This window comes from Neopsephotus bourkii, unplaced genomic scaffold (assembly GCF_033783945.1).
Source record: "Neopsephotus bourkii isolate Nb327-2 ecotype Australia unplaced genomic scaffold, CSIRO-AGI_Nbou_v1 NB_947, whole genome shotgun sequence".
Lineage (NCBI taxonomy): Eukaryota > Metazoa > Chordata > Aves > Psittaciformes > Psittacidae > Neopsephotus > Neopsephotus bourkii.
Genome location: NW_026901441.1, coordinates 1,013,595 through 1,036,219, shown reverse-complemented (window position 1 = coordinate 1,036,219; position 22,625 = coordinate 1,013,595). Strand labels below are relative to the sequence as shown.

General features: G+C 41.3%; 1 protein-coding gene across 22 annotated transcripts in view; it reads left to right on the top strand.

Annotated features, from left to right (window-relative positions):
- The window catches only part of RIMS1 (regulating synaptic membrane exocytosis 1), a 298,538-nt gene that overhangs the window by 43,238 nt on the left and 232,675 nt on the right, over window positions 1–22,625 (top strand). For 17 of the 22 annotated variants that reach the window (XM_061358549.1, XM_061358544.1, XM_061358542.1 and 14 more), the window contains exon 2: window positions 20,130–20,234. The exons of 4 other annotated variants lie outside the window; for them this stretch is intronic. In XM_061358549.1, coding sequence (XP_061214533.1) covers window positions 20,130–20,234 — 105 coding nt within the window. The remainder of the gene's footprint in view (window positions 1–20,129; window positions 20,235–22,625) is intronic. One more of the 22 variants, XM_061358526.1, reaches the window with a different exon arrangement.

The following is a 22,625-nucleotide window of genomic DNA, read 5'->3' as shown; positions in this document are numbered from 1 at the left end:
TTGCAGTTGGCTGCTGAGCTGGCTTAGTGGGTTGTGGTTGCCCTCATCAGCCTCAGTAGAAAGTCATCTGGGTTAGCTTGTGCCTTGGCTGTTGGTGCGTGCGGTTGTACCACTGCAGAACAGCTGTAGGAGCTTGCTCATAAACTGTTCTAGCTGTTTCCAAACTATTGCCAACTCTGTAGGCCTCTGGTACAGTGTTGTGTGCAGACCAGGGCTTTTAAATTAAACAGCAAGCCATCTTAACAATGGTGAAAAAACTTTTAGAGCCATTTTTGTCCAAATTGTATGTTAGGAGGAGAGGCAGTTCCTTGCAAAAACAGGGCTTCCTATTAATGAATTTATAAGAATAAAAGTTGTAAAGTGTATTTGACAGTATTTAGCAGCTGCAGAATCCCATCATTTGTTCTATGATTTCATGCTGTCAGATTTGACAGCATGAACTAGTGCCAATCTTTGCTATGGAAGACAATTTCCTTTTTGTAAAAATTCTAATTATTAAAGCTAAATTTGGATTTCATTAAAAGGAAGTTATTAGTCTTTTTTATTTGTCAAATAGCTTTCAAAACCTAAGTTGGTTCTACCTTTGACAATTTGTCACAACGATATTTGCTGCATAACATAAATTATATGTTGTTTCCGCCTTCTGCTTCCAATGGATGAAGCTGGTGTCAGCGGCAAGGAAGGCACTGGTGTTTTTGATACACATAAAACCCTATTTGTCAATCATGTAGAAGCCTGGATTTATCACCCTTTTTCAGACACTCGTGTTTGGGCATGCTTAGACCTCAATTAGCTAGAGAGCCTGTTGGGCACCCACTACGTGCAAAGGAGAATGTGTTCAAAGTGACTTATCGCTTGGAGTTAGTTCAGATGTTGCCATAATTTGGGTCCTAAGGCCTTTTGTCTTTAAAATGATAGTGCTTTTAACACCCTTCTTGGTTGAATTTGTATGTAGTATAGATGAAAGTGTGAATTAATGCAGGTTAGCAGCTGCTACTAATGCTCTTGGATGCAGGCTAGCTCGGCTGAGATGCTACTGGCCTTTCAGTTTGTTACAATTGGTTCTTGTCAATTCACTGGCTATCACAGAGAAGAGCATGGCTCTGTCTTCTTTGCACCCTCTCATAAGGTATTTATACACATTGATGAGATCCCTCCTGAGCCTTCTTTTGTCTGGGCTGAATGTTCCCAGCACTTTCAGCTTCCCCTTGTATGACAGACTCTCCAGACCCTCAGTCATCTTGTCATCCTTCGCTGAACCTGCTGTGGTAGGTCCATGTCTCTCTTGTACTGGGAAGTCCAGAACTGGACACAACACTCCAAGCGCATCTCACCAGTGCTGAGCAGAGGGGAAGGATCCCCTCCCTTAACCTGCTGGCAGTGCCTCCCCCTCAGACGGGCTTTGTGAAGCTTATATGTTCTGGTATTGTGTGGCAGGTTTCACTGGAAAATACATTTCAGGAGAAGTCAACTGTCTTGGATTAAATTTTCAGGTGCCAAAATATGGCCTCAGTGAAATAAGCAATGTGTGCTAGTAAACTATAGGAGAGAAACTGTCACTGTGGGAACGAGACAACTGCCTGCAGAGGCTTGTAGACATCAATGAAAGCATCCTGAAGAGCCAGCCTGAGTAGGGTGTATTGCTTGGGAAATCTCTTAGCCTGGGAATAAGGCTGGGGCTGGCAGTGGGCAAGGGGCTGGGACATCTGATTGTCTGTAAAGCTACCAAATAATACCCAGCAGTCTGTAGGAAAGCTCCATTTCTACATAATTATCTTCTTTTTAGAGTTAGGTTTGGTTACATATCTAAAATACCCCTGCTGCTGACTTTGCATAAAGCCAGGTGTAAGGACTACTTAGTGTTTTCCCCCTCCCTGGCTTCCAGTTAATCAGTCACGAGAATGTGATGGGGAATTGTTTTGATGGTTTTTTCCACATGCTGGGTGATTAAGGACTTGAGTGCTTAAGACCCACTTTCCCCTTCCTTAAGCATCATTTTCTCTTCCACCCAATATGCAGTATGTTCTTTAGGCCCTGCTGGAGCTCATGAAAGGCTTATACCTGGTTGGTTGCTCAGTGCATTTTGGTTACTCGGTGCTTTTTGTAGCACTTGTACCCAGATATTACTGTGTCTGTAAGCCACACGACATCCTTGTCTATAGAGAGACATGAATTTGACAGATGGACCACTTGGTCAATAAGGAGTTGGCTGGATGGCTGCACTCAATGAGTTGCAGTGGCTCAATGTCCAAGTGGAGACCCATGATGAGTGGCATTCCTCAGGGGTTAGTAATGAGACTGATGCTGTTCAACATCTTTGTTGGTGACATGGACAGTGGGATTGAACGCGCCCTCAGCAAGTTTGCCAACAAAACCAAGCTATGTGGTGCTGTTGAAACACTGAAGGGAAGGGATGCCAGACTGCAGGCAGTGCCTAGTGCCTCTTATGGAGTCTGGGTCAGGTGGAGGTGGTGGCCGTTCCTGCTAGAGGTGTGTGCTGGATGGGAAGTTGTGGCCAAGTTACAGAGAAGATAAGCAGACTATATGATATCAGAGAAGATGGAAAAGGAATTGATGGGGTCTTTACAGAGACCCTTCAGAGATGAAAGCCTGAGCCTCCTGACTGTGCAAAACAGGGCAGGCAGAGTCTGTAGGCAGTTGTAATGTAAGTGGAGGCTCCTGTGTTGTGGAAGGCTGGAGGTTTATAGATTATGTCAAGATGTCCTTGCAAGGTTTCTCTCTTACCATTTTCAAAAGGTCCTGGAGATCAGGTGAGTTCTTTCTTGACTGAAGTAAAATAAATATTGTACCTGTCTTCAAAAAACCCCAGTACTGAAACCTGGAGAACTAAAAGCCAGTCAGCCTTACTTCAGTCCCTGAGAAAATCATGGAGTGAGTCCTTTTTGGGATGTGTTTCTGGGCAAACAGGTGGTTGAAATAGTCAGCATGGGTTGAGGGTAAGTCATGCCTGAACAATCTGGTGCCTGCTATGGTGAAATGGCTGGCTGTGTGGATGAGAAAGCAGTGTGTCATTGACCTTGGCTTTAACAGGAATTTCTTACAGTGTCCCACAGTGTTCTCGTGTCTAAATTAGGACCTACTGCCAGGATAGATTAGCAAGAAGATGGGTAAAAACCTGGTCGGATATTTTGGCTCAGAGGATAGCAGACAATGGTGCATACTCTGTGTGGGTGCCAGTGGCAACTGGAGTGCCACAGAGGTCCCTACCATTTGATGTCTTTATCAGTGAGCTGCATAAAGAATGCACTCTGGTCAGGCTTACAGATGATGCCATGCTGGGTTGGGGGGGCAGTCGACAGGTTTGAGGACAGAGTGACCCTGATAAACTGGAGGAGTGGATTGATAGGAACCCTATGAAGGGTAGGGCAAGTGGAGACTCCTGCATCTGGAAAGGAATGTAACACTGTGCTGAGAACTGACTGAGGGCAGATCATCAGAAGTGGACTTGGGCATCCCAGGAGACAGCAACCTGAATATAAGCTAGCAGCATGCCTTGGCAGTATAGAAAGTCAACAGCACCCAGCAGCTGGTAGATTGAGGGGAGGGAATATCCTTTCAGCACTCGTTGGGTGTTATCTATAATATTGCATCTGGGTTTGGACCCCCAAGCCCAGGAAAGATATTGATGAACTAGAATGAGTTCAGCAGAGGCCAGCAACATGGTCACAGATATGGAGAACTTGCCCTGAGAGAGGCTGAGTGACCTGGGCTTGTTCACCCTGAACAAGAGATGGCTTTAAGGGTAGCCTCTAGTGGCCTTCCAGCACCTACAAGGAGTTCATTCAGAAGATGAAGGCAGACTAATCCAAGCATTGTACTGGTTGAAGGATGAAAGATGTTGGGTGTAAACTGAGAGATTCAGAGTGGGTATAAAGAAGAGATTTTTCACCACAAGGACAGTCAAGCAGTGAGCAATAGTGCAGCGAGATTGGAGCTTTCAAGACTGACTGGGTAAAGCCTTGAGCAACCTAATAGGATGTCAGAGCCGACCCAGCTGAGAGCAGTGGGTGCCCTATATCATCTCCAGAGATGCCTTCAGTCTCATCCTGTGTCTGGGAGTACGCAGGTATAGATTAAGTACAGAATTAGTTCTGTGGAGATCATATATGGAATATGTCCTCACGCCACAAAAGTGGTTCACTACTGACAAGTAATATATAAGGTTTTTTTAAGAAGGAATACTTGGATTTCAATGGAGAAAGAGAAAAAACCCCAACCCACTCTATCTGCTTTTATCTGCCTCCACAATGCTTCAGAGATCTTATTTCAGTGCAGAACAAGTAAGGTCTGAAATTTTGTCACCATATTCATGCACATATCACTTGCATGGATTCATGTTGAATGCATCTCTCTGAAGGATTAGTAAGTGATTTCTGTTGACATCATTTGTGTAGAGCATAGGGCATGAGAAGTGGAAGAAAAGCTTTCAAAATATCAATGTAGCTGTTCTGTTTGGAGACAACCCTTCAAACAGCTGCATTATTACATGTCTATTAAAGGGAAAACACGGAGTAAGGGTGATACATGTATTCTAAGTAAACACAGCACTGGTATTTGACAGTTTGCAAATAATTCATACAGTAAATGTCCCCTACTGTAGTCTAAATGCAGCTCAGCTGTTTCCAACTGGGCAGCATAGATGTAATCAAGAATAATTGAAGAGCTGATTTTGTGCTATGTGAACATAACTGTCTTCCCGAATATGTTACAATGCCTAGTGTGTTGGCTTTTTCCATGATCATATAACAAAAGTTGTTTGAATTGGATGTGAAAGAATGGCTAGTATTGTTTAGTCATGATCTGTCATAAGATTCTTAAATAGGTTAGAAAAAAAAATCTATAATTATGTCCCTAAGACTGATGATATTTCACATCTTGCAGTGATAAAGGTTTTTTGGTCTTGCCTCAGAATAACTTTCAGACAAAGAAGTATGCTCTCAGCCTACTCATGTCAGCATCAGAACACCTGCAAAAAATAGATCAAAAGAAAAAAGCAGAATTACTGAGATTTTCTTGCTATGAATAGAACTAGTGTGAATCTATTAAGCAATCATGTTGACTGTACTGAAAATGCAGAATATCCTGGGGAGCAACTACAAATGTAAACAAATTTGGGGACATGGTGGCTGTTTAGGTTAGCAGCTTTGGCTGGTTTCATCCTCTGTCCTTTTGTTTGCTCTTTTTTTGTGGGGTAGTGAGTGAAAAACCTGTGTCAGCTGGGGATCATCAGACTTGCCTCAAGCTGGAGGATAGCCATGAGAGCTGCAAAATAGAGTAATGCTGTTTAGTGTTGATAATGTTGGGGTTTTTTTTTATTGTGTTAGAAGCAAAAATGATGGCAGATACCATGTAACAAAAATCTTAATCTGACTATTGCTAATGGCTGATCATCTCCCCTGGGTACCTGGCCTAGAAACCAGTCAGTGAAAACTGATCGTCTCTCTGTGCTGTGCCTGGCAAAAACCTAGGTGGACAGTATGCATTGTTTACAGATGGACATCGGTATGGCGGGATGGGAAGGGTGGCAAGCTGTAACAGGGTTAGAGAACTTCAAGGGCTGTGTGGTAGTTTGGTGGTAGCTTGTGATGGTGTTAGAGATCTAAGAAAACAAGACAAAATTCATAGTGTGACGTGATCGCCTTTTATAAGACTATCTAATATTGTTGTAGATGGGAAACAAACTAATTTGGTACAAATGTGCTCATCTTCAGGCCTCCTTAACCGCTATTCCTCAGTAACCTTTTGATCTTCTTTAAGTGGAGAGACAATTATTCAGTTTCCTTGTCCCTGTATTTTTGTTTTGCAAGAAGGCTTAAATAATCCTCAACCCTCCCAAAAAAATGAACCCATGAAAAAAAAATTTTGCTAAAAGGGTTTGTTTTAATACAAAAAGGAAACGTTGGAACTGTCATTCATTTCACACCACTTCATATGTCCTTTGCATGTCAGTAGTTGCTGGGAATTGGAGAAGAGGAAACCCTTTGCTTTAGGCCATTTAGGTGATTTCGTGTGTCTCAGCTGAAGTCAAGCCCTTGACATTACTAATATCTTTTTCTTTATGCTCAGATGAGCAGAGTATGAATAGGGTCTTCATTTGGCCCAGTTCAATTAGAAAACGAGTATGAAGAATGAGATTTGCCAGCTGTGAACTGATGTCTGTTTATCAACACATTTACATTAATAATACTTACTAGTGCATTGAATGACTTAAATTTGCTGACATTTTACAGCTACTGAGAAGATAACTTTAGGTCCCATGCTCCCACCTTCCCTCCCTCACTCCAGCCTATGTCATTCATGATCATTATGTAGCAATAATTGTGCTGAAATGTGGTGTATAAGTTTCGAGTGTGCTATATCTTCAAGTCTGTTGAAACTTATTAGGCATTAGGATGTGAGATTAAGCTTCAGTATCAGCTGCTTGTGGAATTATCTTGTTTTCCATTTTTTACATATACTCAGAATAATGAGTTGTGTCCTTGATGGTAATTTATTGTGCCCAGATGTCTTCAATCACTCATTGTTTTAGCTGAATCAAGTGTAAGACTTGCAGAAGACACTGGATACTGACTCTTGTAATGATTTCTCTATTTCTGTTCTAGATCGTTTATATTTTTTAGTGAGGATATTCCTGTATCTGTGCTGCTTTTGTATTTCTGAATGTGTTAATTGCAGGTTCAATTTTCTTCACATATCCCCTCCGTTTTCCCTTCTAGGCAACAGGAGACACAAAGGTCTGTTACTTGCTGTTACAGCTAAATTAAGTGAAACATCTGAAGACAGGACAAGGAAAGTCCAGACAAAGGAGGGTGGACAAGCCTTGGTCCCAAGGCCTTGCAAACTCAGTGTAAATCCTGTGGCTTGCTCTTAGCAGTGGCAATGCTGGCCTGCAGGGTTGCAGGAACTGAAAAGACATCTTAAGCATGAGCACATGCAACAGAGCACACCTTGCTTTTTATTTTATTTTCTGTTGCAAGAGTAATGTCAGAGCAGACAGTGAGCTACTTTTTGATTTACATTTGGCTTTATTAACTAGTCTGTGATACAAATGTTTCTCCTATGTGGGTTTTTTACTCTCTGCCTGCAGTCACAGATTTAGATTGATTGGGCCATGATGGTAACTACTGTGGCATTTAACGTTCTTTATAGGCCATTCTCATTGTAATAAACAAGCAAAATAGTCCTAATGGTTTTCATGTATCCATTAAATTAAGAAATTAGTGGTATAGAAGTAAATGCCTCATGGATAGAAAGTATCTTTTATGTTGAAACATTACCAATGTAATATTGTGAAACAAGTATCAGTTTTGTGTTTTGGCTCCAGAGAAGTCTCATTTTGCTGGAAGTAGGTGAGGGCTCTTTAATTCCAGTTTTCCTGTTTGGTGCTGAAGCAGTGAAGCATTCAGGAAAAGACAATTTTGCTTTGATTAAATGCCTAAAAAGTTATCTGGTTGGGGGAAAAAAAAAAAAAAAGGAAAAAAAAAAAACCAACCCAGAAAAAGGATGTTGCATAAGCCTTTAATATTTAATTTCTATACTCTAAGTTTCCGGAAGAACATTTAGTTCCTGTTTTGAAAGATGAATGCCGTACATTGGAAAGTGTACTGAAGGCTCATTTGCAGTCGCGGAGCTTGTTTGCTTCTCTAGTATGTACGTGCAGGGAAGAGTAGAAAGGGTTGAGTGGGCAGTTGGCAGTCATTCATTGTCAGTGATTGCTAGTCATTCATAAAATCTGCAGAGCTGAGAGGTGGAGCCAGCAGCAGCAGCCGCCTTTCAGGCTCTTGTAGAAGACACGTTTGTGCAATCACAAGTGATTTGAGAAGCTGCTCAAATATGGCGTGATGAATGTAATGAGGAGATGTGTGCTAAATGCATCTAATTAAAACGGGTTGCTTAGAATAAAGTGAAATGTTCTCATTCTTTTCTCCTCAAGCCCACCACAGTTTGTGTATGTGGAGATCTAACATTTCTGTGTTCAGTTAAAGGCAATAAATCACTTTCATGGAGTGTCCTCTAGTTTGTGATACCATCTGGAGTATGTCTTTTGCCTTTAAAACAATCAGTTTTAGGAAATTAATGGGTCTCTATCCACTGATAAAAGGGAAGTTTTGAGATGAGTAGGGAATATATTCTTGGACTGCATATTTTTAAAGCATAAATAACAGCAAAAGTTTAATTTCAAGAAAAGTGAGTGTCAGAAGCAGCAAACCATCATGTATGTTCTCACTCAAAATTGCTGCTTCTGTATTATTTCCCCTCATTGCAATGACTGCCAGGCTCAACAAGACATTATTTTGTCTTTGTATCCAAAGTAAGAAAGTTACAGCAGATTGAAAGACTTCCATTTTTAATTTATAAACCTGATTTATTTGAAACCGGATGTGAGTAAATGCTACTATATCAGCTGTTACATTTTTTCTAGTTTAACCTATGCAATTCACTGCTTCCCAGAAAGCTACAGAGCTGTCACTGCAGGCTGATCTAGCACTGACTGGGACATGGTATTTAAGGTCAGGTTTATGTCCTCACTGCCATTGCGTTTAAATTGAAGGACTTCACTTGAAAATGCCAGGCTCTTTTTTGATAAGTCAGAGCTTACATATTAGATTAAAAAACATTAACCCCTTTCAGAACCAGAACTGTCCACTGAGAAGTGGAATGATCAATCTCCACTTCCCTGCGTTTGACCTGTTTGCAGGCCGATTCCTGGATTTGATCCTGCTCTAAGCACAACCTGGAAGAACTTAATGTTGGACTAGAAGATTTCATTTTAAATGACATTGTGGAGCACTGTGTGTGTTTGGGGGGGGGGCGGTGGTGGTGTTACATAGCACTTCAGACTGCATGTGCTTGTTCCTTATCAGGTTGCATAATTTCAAAGCAACCCTGGTCTCTCTCTAACAAATAGCTAATTAAATTGTACACTGTAGGCTCTTTGAAGCTTTTTCAGAAGCTCTGATTAATATATATATATAAAAACTAAATTTCACTATGGCAATGTTCCAGCGAAAGTGCATGTATGCTTTATCTCGTTTTCAGGTTTTGCGTTGTAGTTCAGACAGCTCAAACTATGGCAGTCACTGCTTTCACCAGGGGTGAATGCATAACCCTCGGGGCCCTAGTTTCCCTTTGTTCTCAAGAGTTTCTTGGTGCACTCATTGGTATTAACAAGTGTAATATATGTCCATCAAAGAAAAACACACATTTTAAAAAAGAATATTGTATGTGACCTGCTGAGAGATTAGTGCATTTGAGATCAGTCTGGAGGTACAGCTTTCCTGGGTGTGCTGCTTTTTCTCATGTACCAGTAAATATCCCTCCTTGTAGAAGGAATCTTCAGTAGACTTCTCTTTTGAGATGAGCAAGTGACGAGGTGCTCAAGTCCAGCAGCATGCATGGGGTTTGAAGCCTCAGTTACCCATATGTGCATGTGCAGTTAATTGCTTGTGTGCAAGTGAAGTGATGTGCCTAGAAAATACCTGTACAGGTGCCTAGAAAATATCTGTTAAGTTCTATGGGTGTTGACTGAGTGTACTTGGTGTCTTGCATTTTGAAAAATTAAGTGCTGTACAAATACAATTTTTAAAACGATCTCTCTTCCTTTTGAAGACACATTCCACAACAAGAAGAAATCAGATGTATTGAATTTGCTTTCACCTTAGTGATATTTCATCTTTCAGAAGTTTCAAGTAACGTCTGTTTATTTTAAGGCCATTCAGCTGGGAGATTTTTGGAGGCTAGCTTGAAGTCCTTGTCTATTACTGGAGAGCAGCTGATATTAGAGATGAGTGTTATGATTTGATTGGTTACACTAAATACATAGCTCTCTGTATACAGCTCTAGACATTATGTAGGAGAATATGATGCCCTGAAAACAGAGTGAAACACATGCAGACTAGTTCAACTTCAGTAACTGAGCATCCATTAAAGATACCTTTTTAGGTTTCTAATGATCTCTTTTAGTACCACAGTCAGAAACTTAGAAAAGCAGCAGCAGCAGATTCATCACAGTGCTTTCTGCTGACCTACTACCAATGGGAATATATATTGCAATATACAGGCTCACTTTTAATTTTGCTCTGCAGTCAGTAGTGCACACTTGGTGTTCTGAAATAGGTAACATTTTATGATATTAGAGTGTGTTTTTTTAAGGGATTCATCCTTTTAAATAAAATAAAAAAACAGATGAAAGCCAGCACATCGGTGAAATGCATCTCACAGCTGTAGTCAGAATGGCAGTTTCTATTTTTAACTTGGCAACTTCCCCATGTAACAGACTACAGCTTTCAGTGACATTTCAGATATAGCTAATATCCTCTCAATATTTTTTGGGGCCCATCTTATTTTGCATCCCCCACACAGCAGCAGTGGATGCTTGTGGAAAATGAGGAGAAACGGTTACACAAAATGGTCCACCTCCTATGCTCTCCTATGTAGCTTTGTCTACCATCTTTTATTGGAGTCAAAATACAGGACTGAATGGACCACTGGTCTGACCTGGTAGAGTATTTCTTGTGTTCGTATGTTTTTTTTTTACACTTCAGTGTTAACAGCTATATACAGAAGTAGTTCAGTTGATCAGAAAAAACATAGTCGCATATTTGATTCTTTGTCTTGGAACATTCAAAAAACCCAAACAACATACAACTACCTCTGCGACAGAAGTGCCATGGCTGCTGCATGGGTCAGAGGTGTACCTGCAGAAATGTTGCTCCATGTTTTATCTTTACTGGCATTTTGCTTTCTAGCTATTGGTGTCTCTCAGTGCTGCTTCTTACATTGCTTTTCCCTCCTCTGGTTTTCTGTTTGCTTCTGTGTCATCAAAAGAAAATGGGAAAGAGCCATTAGTACCAGCTAACTGATTAGTACTCATCCAGACAGCTAAAATAGGATGCATCAGGCTACATATAAACATCTGCAACATTACTGGCTTCTTATACGGTAATTGTCCTGGGTTTAGCAGTAGCAGTCATTTTTCTCCTTCTTAGTAGCTGTTGCAGTGCTGTGTTTCTGACTTTCAGCCTGGGAACAGCGCTGATAACACCGATGTTTTTAGTTAGTGCTCAGTAATGTTTACTCTGACCAAGGACTTTGTGTGTCTCATGCTCTGCCAGGGAGGAGGGGAAGCCAGGAGGGAGCAGAGACAGGACACCTGACCCAAGCTGGCCAAAGAGGTATTCCATACCACAGCACGTCATGCCCAGTATATAAAACTGGGAGCAGTTACCCGGAAGGGCTAGATCACTGCTTGGTTGGGCTGGGTATTGGTCAGTGGGTGGTGAGTGGGTGTATTCTCTTCCCTTGTTATTTCCCTTATCATTATTATTATTGGTGGTAGCAGCAGTGGTTTGTGTTATACCTTTGTTACTGGGCTGTTCTTATCTCAGCCCATGGGAGTTACATTCTTTTGATTCTCCTCCCCAACCCTATGGGAGCGGGGGGAGGAAGGGGGGGAGCGAGTGAGCGACTGCGTGGTTCTGAGTTACTGGCTAGGCTTAAACCATGATAGTAATTGATTATGAAAAAATTACTAGTTAATTGAAAGGAATAGGAACATCTGTATCTAGAGTGTCTATTGCTCAGTCTAAAGTAGATAGATAAAACAAATGAAATGTCCCTGGGTGTGCCTGTTTCTCCTGGCTAAGAGAAGGAAGCCTAGGGTGACTGGATCAGTTGTGGATGAGTAGTTACAGGAGTCAAGTCTCTCTATAAGGAAAAGATGCTTCAAGTGGCAGAATTAGTGGTTTATTTCCTAATCCAAATTATTTATCTTTTCCATCTTTTTAGGTAGCTTTGTGTTCTGTCTGTGCTTGTAGCCTAGATACAAGGACAAAAGGCTGGACTTAAAAATTCAGGTAGACTCTTTACTGAAATCTTTTAAGTGCCTAATGAGACTTTATCAGCCCACTCAAAAATCTTCCCTCCAGCCTGAACACTTTTGAAAATCATTCCCATAAGACCTGTTTCTGTGTGAAGGCAGTACATATTTAAGCATTCTTCTCTTTGGAGTTCTGTCCTGTATGGCTGTAATGGAGACCTTCAGGAATAGTGTGTCTTACGTGCCTTCAGGAGAACCATAAGGAGATCCTCCACAGTAAGGGCTCTTTTCTTAGCTTATTCTGTTGGAACTGCCATGGAGTCTGTTTCAGGATCCTTTATTCCTGGAAAACTGACCCTTTCTTCCTGTGTTACAGTGGGGCAGGTAGAGTTTAAGACAATTAGTATCTTCCTGTGTGGTTTTATGAATAAAGGTACTAAAGCCTTTTGCAGTAATCTAACTAGCTGTTTCTTTCAGATTTGGAGAGTAGTCATTTGGTTGATTCTGGAAAGTACTGCAAAATTGTTGTGTTTCCATGTTTCGGAGAGGTAATTCAAGCCTGACGGCTGTAAGAGTACCTCGTCTCAGTGGAAGTGGAGATGGGGTGGAATTTCACAGGGACAAGAAAGCATTTCAACTTTGTATGAACTAGTATCAGGCAGACTAAATCTTGCATCCTTTTGAAGTGCATTCTGTTTATATTCACTATTTAATAATTTCTGACAAGCATAGAGCTTATTCTTTCAGAAGTGTGGGTTTTGGGAAAACTGTATCTGCTTTTCTGCAGATGTACAGGGCTGGAGAGTGACAGCCAGGCTTTCTTCTTAGTGTGAGTGGCATAAGTCTAAGCCACAGTCCTGTTGGGTGATGGAGGGGAAGGTGATAATACTGTCTGATCCAGGAGAACTTTGATAAACATCAAGTACAAAACTGTCTATTCTGTTCATGTACTTCTCCTCTGAGTTGCTGTTGAAGACTAGGCCTGTTGTAGCAAGTATTGCAGTCTTGATAGTTCTTCAGTACAGGAAAAAAAGAATAAATAACCCAAAGAAAAGCTGATTTAGAAGGAGGAAAAAGATGAATTTGCTGCATTGTAAAGTATAATTTTAAAGGCCTAGGGGGACATATGAGAAAATGGAAAGATGTAAAGCAAAGGGAGTAGGAATAATGAAGGCATGTACCATGTGAATGGAAGTTTGTGTGATTTTTAACTCCTTGAACCACAGGAAACATGGAACTAGGGTTCTTGATTAGGAAGTGTGAATCTAACAGTCTGAAATACCTATGAAAACAATGTTGAATTCAGTATCATGGTTAGAAATGTCTATCCTTTAATCATGAACTATGTGTGTGTTAGGGAAGGGGAAATGTAATCAGTATAAATGCATTTATTATGTTTTTTTTCCTAACAATTTATAGATTAGATATTCTCATGTTTTGGAGAAAATAATGTTTGCTTTGGATTCCTAGCAGGATAAAGCATGTATAAGTGTGGGACCTCATGTTTCTGCAAATACTGTTTTGTAATCTTTTTATCTACCAGTTTAGTAACTGAGCCAGTGGTTTCCCAACCCATGGGTTCATCTGTAAGTGAAGGCTTTGTGCTCTGTGGCCACATTATGTAGTTTGAGGAATCTTTTATTGTCATTATATTGTGATTCAGGATCTACAGCTTGTTGTGCTAGGGATTATACTAAGGCTTAGACTCTTCCAAACCTGAAGAATTTTAAATGTAAGCTGTGGGTTTAAATCATGTATTACCAGAAGTTTGCTTATGGCACCTGTGTACTCTGTTGGCACAATTTCCTCTGATATAAAAGGCTTTTTTAAAAAAAATCCAACATTTTGCCCTTAGTTGTAGCCTTCCTACTAAACAGAAACCATCATTTTTTTCCTTTTTTTTTTTTTTTATTTTTTTTCCTTTTGTTTCTTCAGTTGATTGCTTAGATGTAACATTACAAAGCTTTGTGCAGGTTTGGACTGGGATGAAGAAGGATTGGCAGTTTTCCCTGGAATGTCAGTGAAACTGACTGCTGCTGTTCTGGCTGGACTGCTGGATGCGCTGGTGTTCTTCTGTTACACACTTAGAAATCTCATACAAATAACTACAGTGTGTTAGTAATCAGCCAGATGTCCACTTCCAGTGTAGAGATGTTTTATACTTACTGTGAAATCAATGCAGATTCTGCAGCAGAGGGAATATGCAAGTACTGTACATGAGCGTTGAATTGTCTAATGGGACTTGCCATGCATGCTCCGGCCAACTGAGGCACTTGGACTTAGTGGCCGTACTTCACATGTTGTTTGAGGCACACATCCATATTTCTGCATGGGATTTTGTAGACAGAAAAGTGAAGCCAATGCTCTTCCACAGGGAGGTGTGGAGAGGAAAACCTCTGCTGTAGTTATAGGTAAAGTTGCCCAAATAATATCTGGCTGTCAACACTGAAATAAAAAAGACATACACCTTGCTGGATTTATCACCAATGGTGTTGTTTCAGTAATGTCTGCACCAGAAAACTGCTGCTGCTGGGTAAAAACTTAGTGTAGCTTTGATCCCGGCCTCTGGGACACAAGCCACCATTTTATTTATGTGTTCCTATGTGTGTGCGTATATAATTTTATGAAATATAATGCATATAAAATGATAATATTGTCAGTCATATTTGAGAAATCATAGCAGTCAGATGAAATTCCTGATGACTGGGAAAAGGGAAATATAACCCCCATTTTCAAGAAGGAGAAAATGGATGACCCAGGGAATTACAGCCCAGTCAGTCTTACCTCTGTGCCTGGCAAAATCTTGGAGCAGATTCTCCTGGAAGGCATGCTAAGGCACATGAAAAACAACAAGGTGCTTGGTGACAGCCAGCATTGCTTCACTAAGGGGAAATCCTGCCTGACCAATTTGGTGTCCTTCTGTGATAAGGCTACAGATAGGGGCAAAGCAGTTGATGTTGTCTGCCTGGACTTGTGCAAAGCGTTCGACACTGTCCCACACGACATCCTTGTCTCTAAATTGTAGAGACATCAATTTGATAGATGGACCACTCGGTGGATAAAGAACTGGCTGGATGGCTGCATGCAAATAGTTGTGGTCAATGGCTCAGTTTCCAACTGGAGACTGGTAATGAGTGGTGTCCCTCAGGGGTCAGTATTGGGACTGATCCTGTTCAACAATCTTGTTGGCAACATGGACAGTGGGATTGAGTGGGACTCTTCTTCAGGGACTGTAGTGATAGGACAAAGGGCAATGGGTTCAAATTTAAACAGAAGAAGTTCAGGTTAGCTACAAAGGAGAAGCTCTTTACTGTGAGGGTGGTGAGGGACTGGAATGGGGTGCCCAGGGAAGTGGTAAATGTTCCATCCCTGGTAAGTGTTCAAGGCCAGGCTGAATGGAGCCTTGGGTGACATGGTTTAGTGTGAGGTGTCCCTGCCCATGGCAGGGGGTTTGGAACCAGATGAACTTAAGGTCCTTTCCAACCCTAACCATTGTATGATTCTAAGAATAAAAATAAATAATAAGAAACAGTGGTTAATCTCCCTTTGTTTCCCGTGGTTGGTTGTTTAGTTAAATGAAAGTAAAATGATTGCAGTATCCTCTTCTTTGTGACAGCTCTTCAGTTTTGGAGATATCGGTCACCAATTCATGTAACAAATCCTCTTAGAAGATGGCCCATATCTTACAGCCTTTTATTTCTACTGGCTTATAACAAAATGGATGTGAGTATACAGTTGAGACTACCCTGGAGTTACTGACTCAGAATTTGGTGGCTTGTTAGCACAGTTCTAAAGCAAGCTTTTTGTTGCAGCTCTTTCGTTGGACAATAAGAGCATCTGCCATCCAGACAGATTTCTAAATGTATCTCTTAAAAATGTACTGAAATAGTATTGCAAACAATAGGAGTTTTCTCTTGTTCTTAAATTAATAAGTTTATCCGTGGAGTCTACACCCAAATCACTTCTCCTGTCACAATTTATCTCTATCTTGCTCTTTGTATAGTGCAGGAGGTGGTTGCAGAGTTCTGGGGTTTAGTTCTTCTACATAATAAATTTCCAAATGTTTTTTTTCCTGCTTGAAGGTCTATCTCTGGAGTACTCAAGATCTTGAGGAAGAGCATTCCTCACTTTATCTCGCATGCCTTTTCAATCCAGTTCTCTTTCTAGGTTTCAGGATTTTGTTTACCTTGTTGCTTTCCTCTTTTCTTTGACTTCACATTTTTTTCTGGGACATATTTATTTAGTATTAAGTTATTAGTACAAAGAAATTAGGAGTATTAAGTTACTAGTACAGGCAACAACAAAAGAAAGAAGAATAAACTCTCTAAAAGGATAAATAATACTGAATTAATACTCCAGAGTTAAGGCTGGTAGGAATCAGGCTTCTGCATTTTTTCTGATGGAGTATCAGCTTGCTTTTTTTCCACGGTCTGACAGCCATTTTCCCATCACTTGTGCTTCAGTCCTACATGCCTTCATTTTCATTCTTTTTGCTCATGGCTCTAGCGCTCAAGACCTGTCCCAAAGGCCTCTATATAAAGCAGTCCAAAGCTTAGCCTCATATGTTGCATCAGCTGGTGGGAAATGAGCAGATGTCCTAAGAAATTATCCAAGCACACGAAGGGAGAGTGCTGCCAGCGATACACTTAGTGCTCTCGTGCCCATTAGAAGTTGGAGTCGATAGATGCCTGTGAGGTGGAGGGGTCCAGAGTGCGGCAAGGTCTGCTGCTCCACCAGAGTAACAGAGATATGGATGAGAAAGATCCTGTTCCACCAAAATGACTGGGAAAATGTCATGGACTGTCCTTTGTTCTTCCCAGTTTCCATCTCTGTTAATTCTGGATGGTGTTTTCTTTTTTAATCAGGACAGGATAGAGGGAGTGACTTGGGTTTCTCTTCTTGCCCATTGTAACATTGCTTTGGAGGACAGACTGGGTCATGCTTTGGTGAGGCTATCAAGAGGAATGCTATCAGCAATGCCTCAGTAGAGGGTAAGTTCCAAGTTCCTTTATGGCAGCTAATGAACTCTGAGTCTGAGTTGTGTTCAGAGAGTGGTGTGTGAAGGTCTTAGCAAGGTGGAAAGAGCACTCAAGAATCTCTGAACTGTAAGTTTGTGTTTTCTTCTGTCTATAGATAGCCATACCCTTGAGAGGGTTGCATGTGTCCAACTGGCAGATGCCAGGCTAGCTTTGATTTCCCTTTTCCACATGGTGTTATGTAAGGAAGTGGGTCAGCAGAACTGCTGCCTTAGACTTCTGGAGGACAGATTTTGGTCTGTTTAGGAGTCTGGTGGACAGAGTCCCTTGGAAGGCAGTCCTGAAGGGGAAAGGAGTACCAGGAAGGCTGGGCATTCTTCAAGGAAATCTTAAAGGGGCAAAGCAGGCCATCCCTGTGTGCCGAAAGATGAGCTGGTGGGAAAGAGACTGGCCTGGATGAACAGAGAGCTTTGCTGGAACTTGGGTTAAAAAAAGGAGAGTTTATGATGTTTGGCAGAAGACTGGAAGTTAGCAAATGCAATGCCCATCTAGAAGAAGGGCTGGAAGGAGGATCTGGGGAACTACAGTCCTGTCAGTCTGACCTCAATGCTAGGGAAGGTTATGGAGCAGATCATCTTGAGAACCATCGCATGGCATGTATAGGACAACCAGCGGATCCAGTAAGCGTAGATTTATGAAAGGCAGGTCTTGCTTGACTAACCTAATCTCCTTCTATGACAAAGTGACCCTCTTAGTGGATGAGAAAAAGGGTGTGAATGTTGTCTATATAGACTTAGGTAAAGCCTTTGACACCATTTCCCACAGCATTCTCCTGGATAAAATACCTGTTCATGGTTTGGATGGGTATACTCTACACTGGGTAAAACCCTGTGTTGTGGTTTAAACAAAGTCAGACATAATCACGCAGTCGCTCTCTCACTCCCCCCCCCCCCCCCCCCCCCCTTTTTGCCTTCCCACTGCTCCCAGAGGGATGGGAAGGAAAATCAAAAGAATGCAACTCCCACAGGTTGAGATAAGAACAGTTTAGTAACTCAGGTATAACACAAACCACTACTGCTACCACCAATAATAATAATGATAAAGGAAATAACAAGGAAAGAGAATACCACACCTCACCACCATCAGCCGACTAATAACTCACACCTCCATCTTGATCAAGCACCGACCAATACCTAGTCCAAACCTGCAGCCCTAGCCCTTCCGGGTAACTCTCAGTTACATCCTGGGCATGACGTGCTGTGGTATGGAATACCTCTTTGGTCAGTTTGGGTCAGGTGTCCTGTCTCTGCTTCCTCCCAGCTTCCCCTCCTCCCTGGCAGAGCGTGAGGCTCACAAAGTCCTTGGCCAAACCAAACATTTGAGCAGTAACTAAAAACATCAGTGCTATCAGCTCTGTTCCCAGGCCGCAAGTCAAAAACACAGCACTGCACCAGCTACCAAGAAGGAGAAAATAATGACTGCTACTGCTGAACCCAGGACACCCTGGCTGGATGGCCAGGCCCAAAGAGTGGTGATAAATGGAGTAAAATCCAGTTTGAAGATGGTCACAAGTGGTGTTTCCCAGGGCTCAGTATGAGGGCCAGTTCTGTTTAATATCTTTATCAGTGATCAGAACGAGGGGATCGAGTGCACCCTCAGTAAGTGTGCAGAGCACACCAAACTACCCAGGAGTGTTGATCTGCCGAAGGACAGGAAGGCTCTGCAGAGGCATCTGGACTGACAGGATCGAAGGGGTGTGTCCAATGGTATGAGGTTCAACAAGGCAAAGTGCCAGGTCCTGCACTTGGCTCACAACAGCCCCATGCAATGCTACAGGCTTGGGGAAGTGGCTGGAAAGCTGCTCAGAGGAAAAGGACCTGGGGGTGCTGACTGATGGCTGCTGAACATGAACCAGCTTGTGCCGAGGTGCCCAGACAGGCAACAGCATCCTGGCTTGTATCAGCAGGGCCAGGGCAGTGACTGCCCCAATGTACTCGGCATTGGTGAGGCTGCACCTTGAATCCTGTGTTTAGTTCTGGTCACATCAGTACAGGAAACGCATTGAGGTGTTCAAGCAAGTCTGGAGAAGGGCAGTGAAGCTGGTGAAGGGTCTGGAGGAGCAGCTGAGGGAACTGGCGCTGTTTCGCCTGAGAAGGAGGCTTAGGGGGGACCTTACTGCTCTCTGCCTGAAAAGAAGTTGTGGCAAGGTGGGTGGTGGTCTCTTCTCCTAAATAACAAGCGATATGACAAGAGGTAACAGCCTCAAGTTGCACCAGGGGAGGTTTAGATTGGATAGTAGGAAAATTTCTTCACTGAAAGGGTTGTCAGGTATTGAAACAGGCTGCCCAGGGAAGTGGTGGATTCACCATCCCTGGAGGTATTTAAGATGTGTAGCTGTGGTGCTTAGGGACATGGGTTAGTGTTGGATTTTTAACAGTGCTAAGTTAACAAGGTTGGACTTGATCTTATAGGCCTTTTCAGCTCCAACAATTCTATGATGCTATGAATTTTCTGTACTGAGTAAATGTATTTGTTGATTTACAGGATAGCATAAAGTCTAAGGAAGCACCCTATGGCAAACCCACAATGTTTTGGGGAATTGTAGAGTCAAATGCAGAGTCTCTGTGATTTTAAGGAACCTATAGAGGAGAATGGAAAGCTGCTTAAAAGCTTTCTGGAGAGCTTCCTTCCATCCTGTTTATGATGAAGGACTATAATTCTGAGAAGGCCCTTCTGTGAACTTCCCTACAGAGGTTTGCTATTTTTCATCCCAGATCTGATGTATCACATCTATAGTGAGATGTAGGGGAAGCTGGCAAATCTCAGATACTTTCTGGAGTATTTGATTCATAAGGGTATAAAGTTGGAAATTTCTACAGAAAGGAGCAGACCATGCACCAAGTATAATTTATTCAGGGTTGCCATCAGAAATGAAAGCCTGGCTTCTCATTTATTTCCTGCGTGCACTAGAAAGCTCCCTCTTTAAGCAGCTTGATTGTCTTTTACACTAGACTTCTGTGAAGCTCTGTGAACATTGCTTACCATGGAAGTGCTTCTGCACCTGCTGGAGCCTGAAAATAACTCATTTCCTGGAGTAATTTTTTTTTTCTCATATGAGGCTGGGAGCAGATAGTTTATCTTGATTATTAGAAACAAAAATAAGCCATGCCACATGCTTCTCCAGGGCTCGGTTGTCTGATTAAAAGTTTGTCATGCTGAAAGAAAATCAAATAGGAACAATACTCACCTTAAGCTCTGGTCTAAAAGAAGGGTTACTGGCTTAAAAGCAATTTATTTCTCTCTTGTTCTTTCAGCTTGGATACCTGTGGAATTAGTGACCCTTCTAGACATGATTTCAAAACCGCTTCACGGGAGAAAACTGCTTGCAGTTGGTCAGACGGTTCTGTCTTAAAACAATGGTGATATGTTAAAATGTCTTGTTAGTGCATTTTAAATTATGTTGCTTTTTAAGGCTTTGGAACTTTGCTGCAGGGGATAGTGATGATAACTTGCTTTTTAAATGTACACAAGTTTTCCATCTACATAAAGCAGACCTTTAATATCGGGAGGACAGCAGTGTTAAATAAGTGCACAGAAAAATCTTCGTCCATCAGTAAGAGTAGCTGAGGAGTCACAAATGAGAGAAAATATTGAACATAAAATACTCATGCTATTGTGACTACTTTTAAGTCTTAGTATGCTAGCACCCAAAATTACATTTCTGGTAGTAGTCAAAGTGTGAGAATTTGCTGATTTAGAAGATCAATGAAGTGAAAAGATAAGCCGCAGTGAAGTGACAGGCTTTGAACAGTCTGACAATACTTGCTTGCAGAAAAGGAAAAGAACTTAAAATACAAAATTTTACCAAAACAAATAATTAATGTGAGAAGGTTGGGAAATATATATATATATATTTGATTTAGGAGTATTGAAATGAAGTTTTGTGGTATTTAAGCTGTGGTGTGTAGAGGACTTCTAAATCTTTTAATTTCAGTAGCAACCATGTTTTCACTTCACACATATATTCAGACAGAGCACATTTGAATTCTGAGTTAGGAAGCACTTAAAAATGTACCTGTAGTATATGAGTGGACTCTCTTGTGTGAAATCGTCTTGCTGATGATCAGGTCTGTTACTGTAAAGGTTTTTAGGGCTGATGGATGAGAAACACCCTTCAGATACCATAGGGGTCTACACACAAAGTAAGGATCTAAACAGCTAAGCAGATCATTTGTTTGAGGTTATCTGGGATTAAAGGTGTGTTGGGATATGCTGTGTTTCTCTTCTTTAATGTTCTTTCTATGTGCTTATAGGGCACTCATCACCATGGTGTTTTGCTTAGGTTTAAAAATGGAAATAGTGCTAGCAATTTGTAGTTGGGTTTTTTTAATTATTATTAATTTTTGGAGGAACAGGTTGCTTATTTTGTAGAAGGGGTTATATACAAGAGAGAAGGAGGAAAAAAAAAATGATATGCTGCGTAGGGCTACTGTTAAATCTCTCCTTGAATTTCTTTTGAAAGAATTTTTGATTTATCAACCCAGTGAAGCTGTTTGCTAGTATCTGCTATCCAGGGGTTTTAATTTTTTGAAAGTTCAACCAGAGAATATCTGTAATGTCCACAAGCCAAACTGTTTCAGAAGTCAGGCAGAAGAAATGACTGAGGGTGGCTGTGATGCCTTAGACCTCAGTTTGGTCTGTACCTAGAGTCTGTGAAGGAAGCCCTCCAGGCAGTCATGTCTGACAGGACTTACCATGGCCAGGAGTACATGTCCACAGTGTACCAGCCTCCTTTAGAAAAGTGATGTTGGGAAACATCATAAGGTAACATAGCTTGAGCTCAGAGGAAGGCTAGGTACTCCCACTGCATGTACTACATGTCAAGAAGGCTGAGAAGATTCCTCCATGAATCTTTCCTGCAGGAGATGTTGCCTTCAGTGAATGAACAGAAGCAGCCTGGCTTGATGGAGTCATTTGTAGTACAGAAAAATTCTGTCAAGTGTGACCACTACTTCTCTAGCACAGGAATGATGACCTCTTCTTAATTCCTAGGGCAGTAAAGTAGATTAGAAGGTACTCTGTGTGTCTGGTACTGTCTGCATCTGATAATGTTTTCTAGAACCACACTATTTTTGTTTCTGTTTTCTGAGAAAGCCAAGAAATCTGTCTAGGTAGTAGAATGGGAGAGAATACTTCAGTAATTGCTCTGATTGCATCTTAGCACCTAGGGGATTTTTTAGGTTGCCTTTATCACTACCTTTTTATCATGTCTTGATGAATTTGATACTTTTAAATTGTTGTTTTAACTGAAACCTTGAGATTTCAGAGCAGTATCTTTGCCATGTTGTGATAGAAGCCAGGAGAGATGCTCTCAAAAAAGAAAAGGAAGCAAAATCCAGTTATTTATTTTCTTCGATTGCAAATTAAAAAATACCCAACTTAATCATATTATTGTCACCTGTTGTCTTCAGTGGGCAGAGTTAATGCTGTTCTGGGTGCCCTCACTCTGCATTTCAATCCATAACATGTCATAAGTTATTTTTTTATTTAACTACTATTGCATTGCTTCTTCATGCTAGGAACAGTTAAAGGGAGACTTGCAGTGTCGCTCAAATATTTTTTTATTATTATATAATTGAAATGTGCTTAATTCTGACCTTTTTAGCATAATTTTTATAGCAGAATTAACACAGTGTGTAATTTTATCCTTATATTTCATTATCTATATTCTCATTAGTCACCCAATTAAGAAAAGTAGGAAAGAATACTGAGTCAATTAAATGAGCAAACTGGCCATTCTGGGAGTGTAT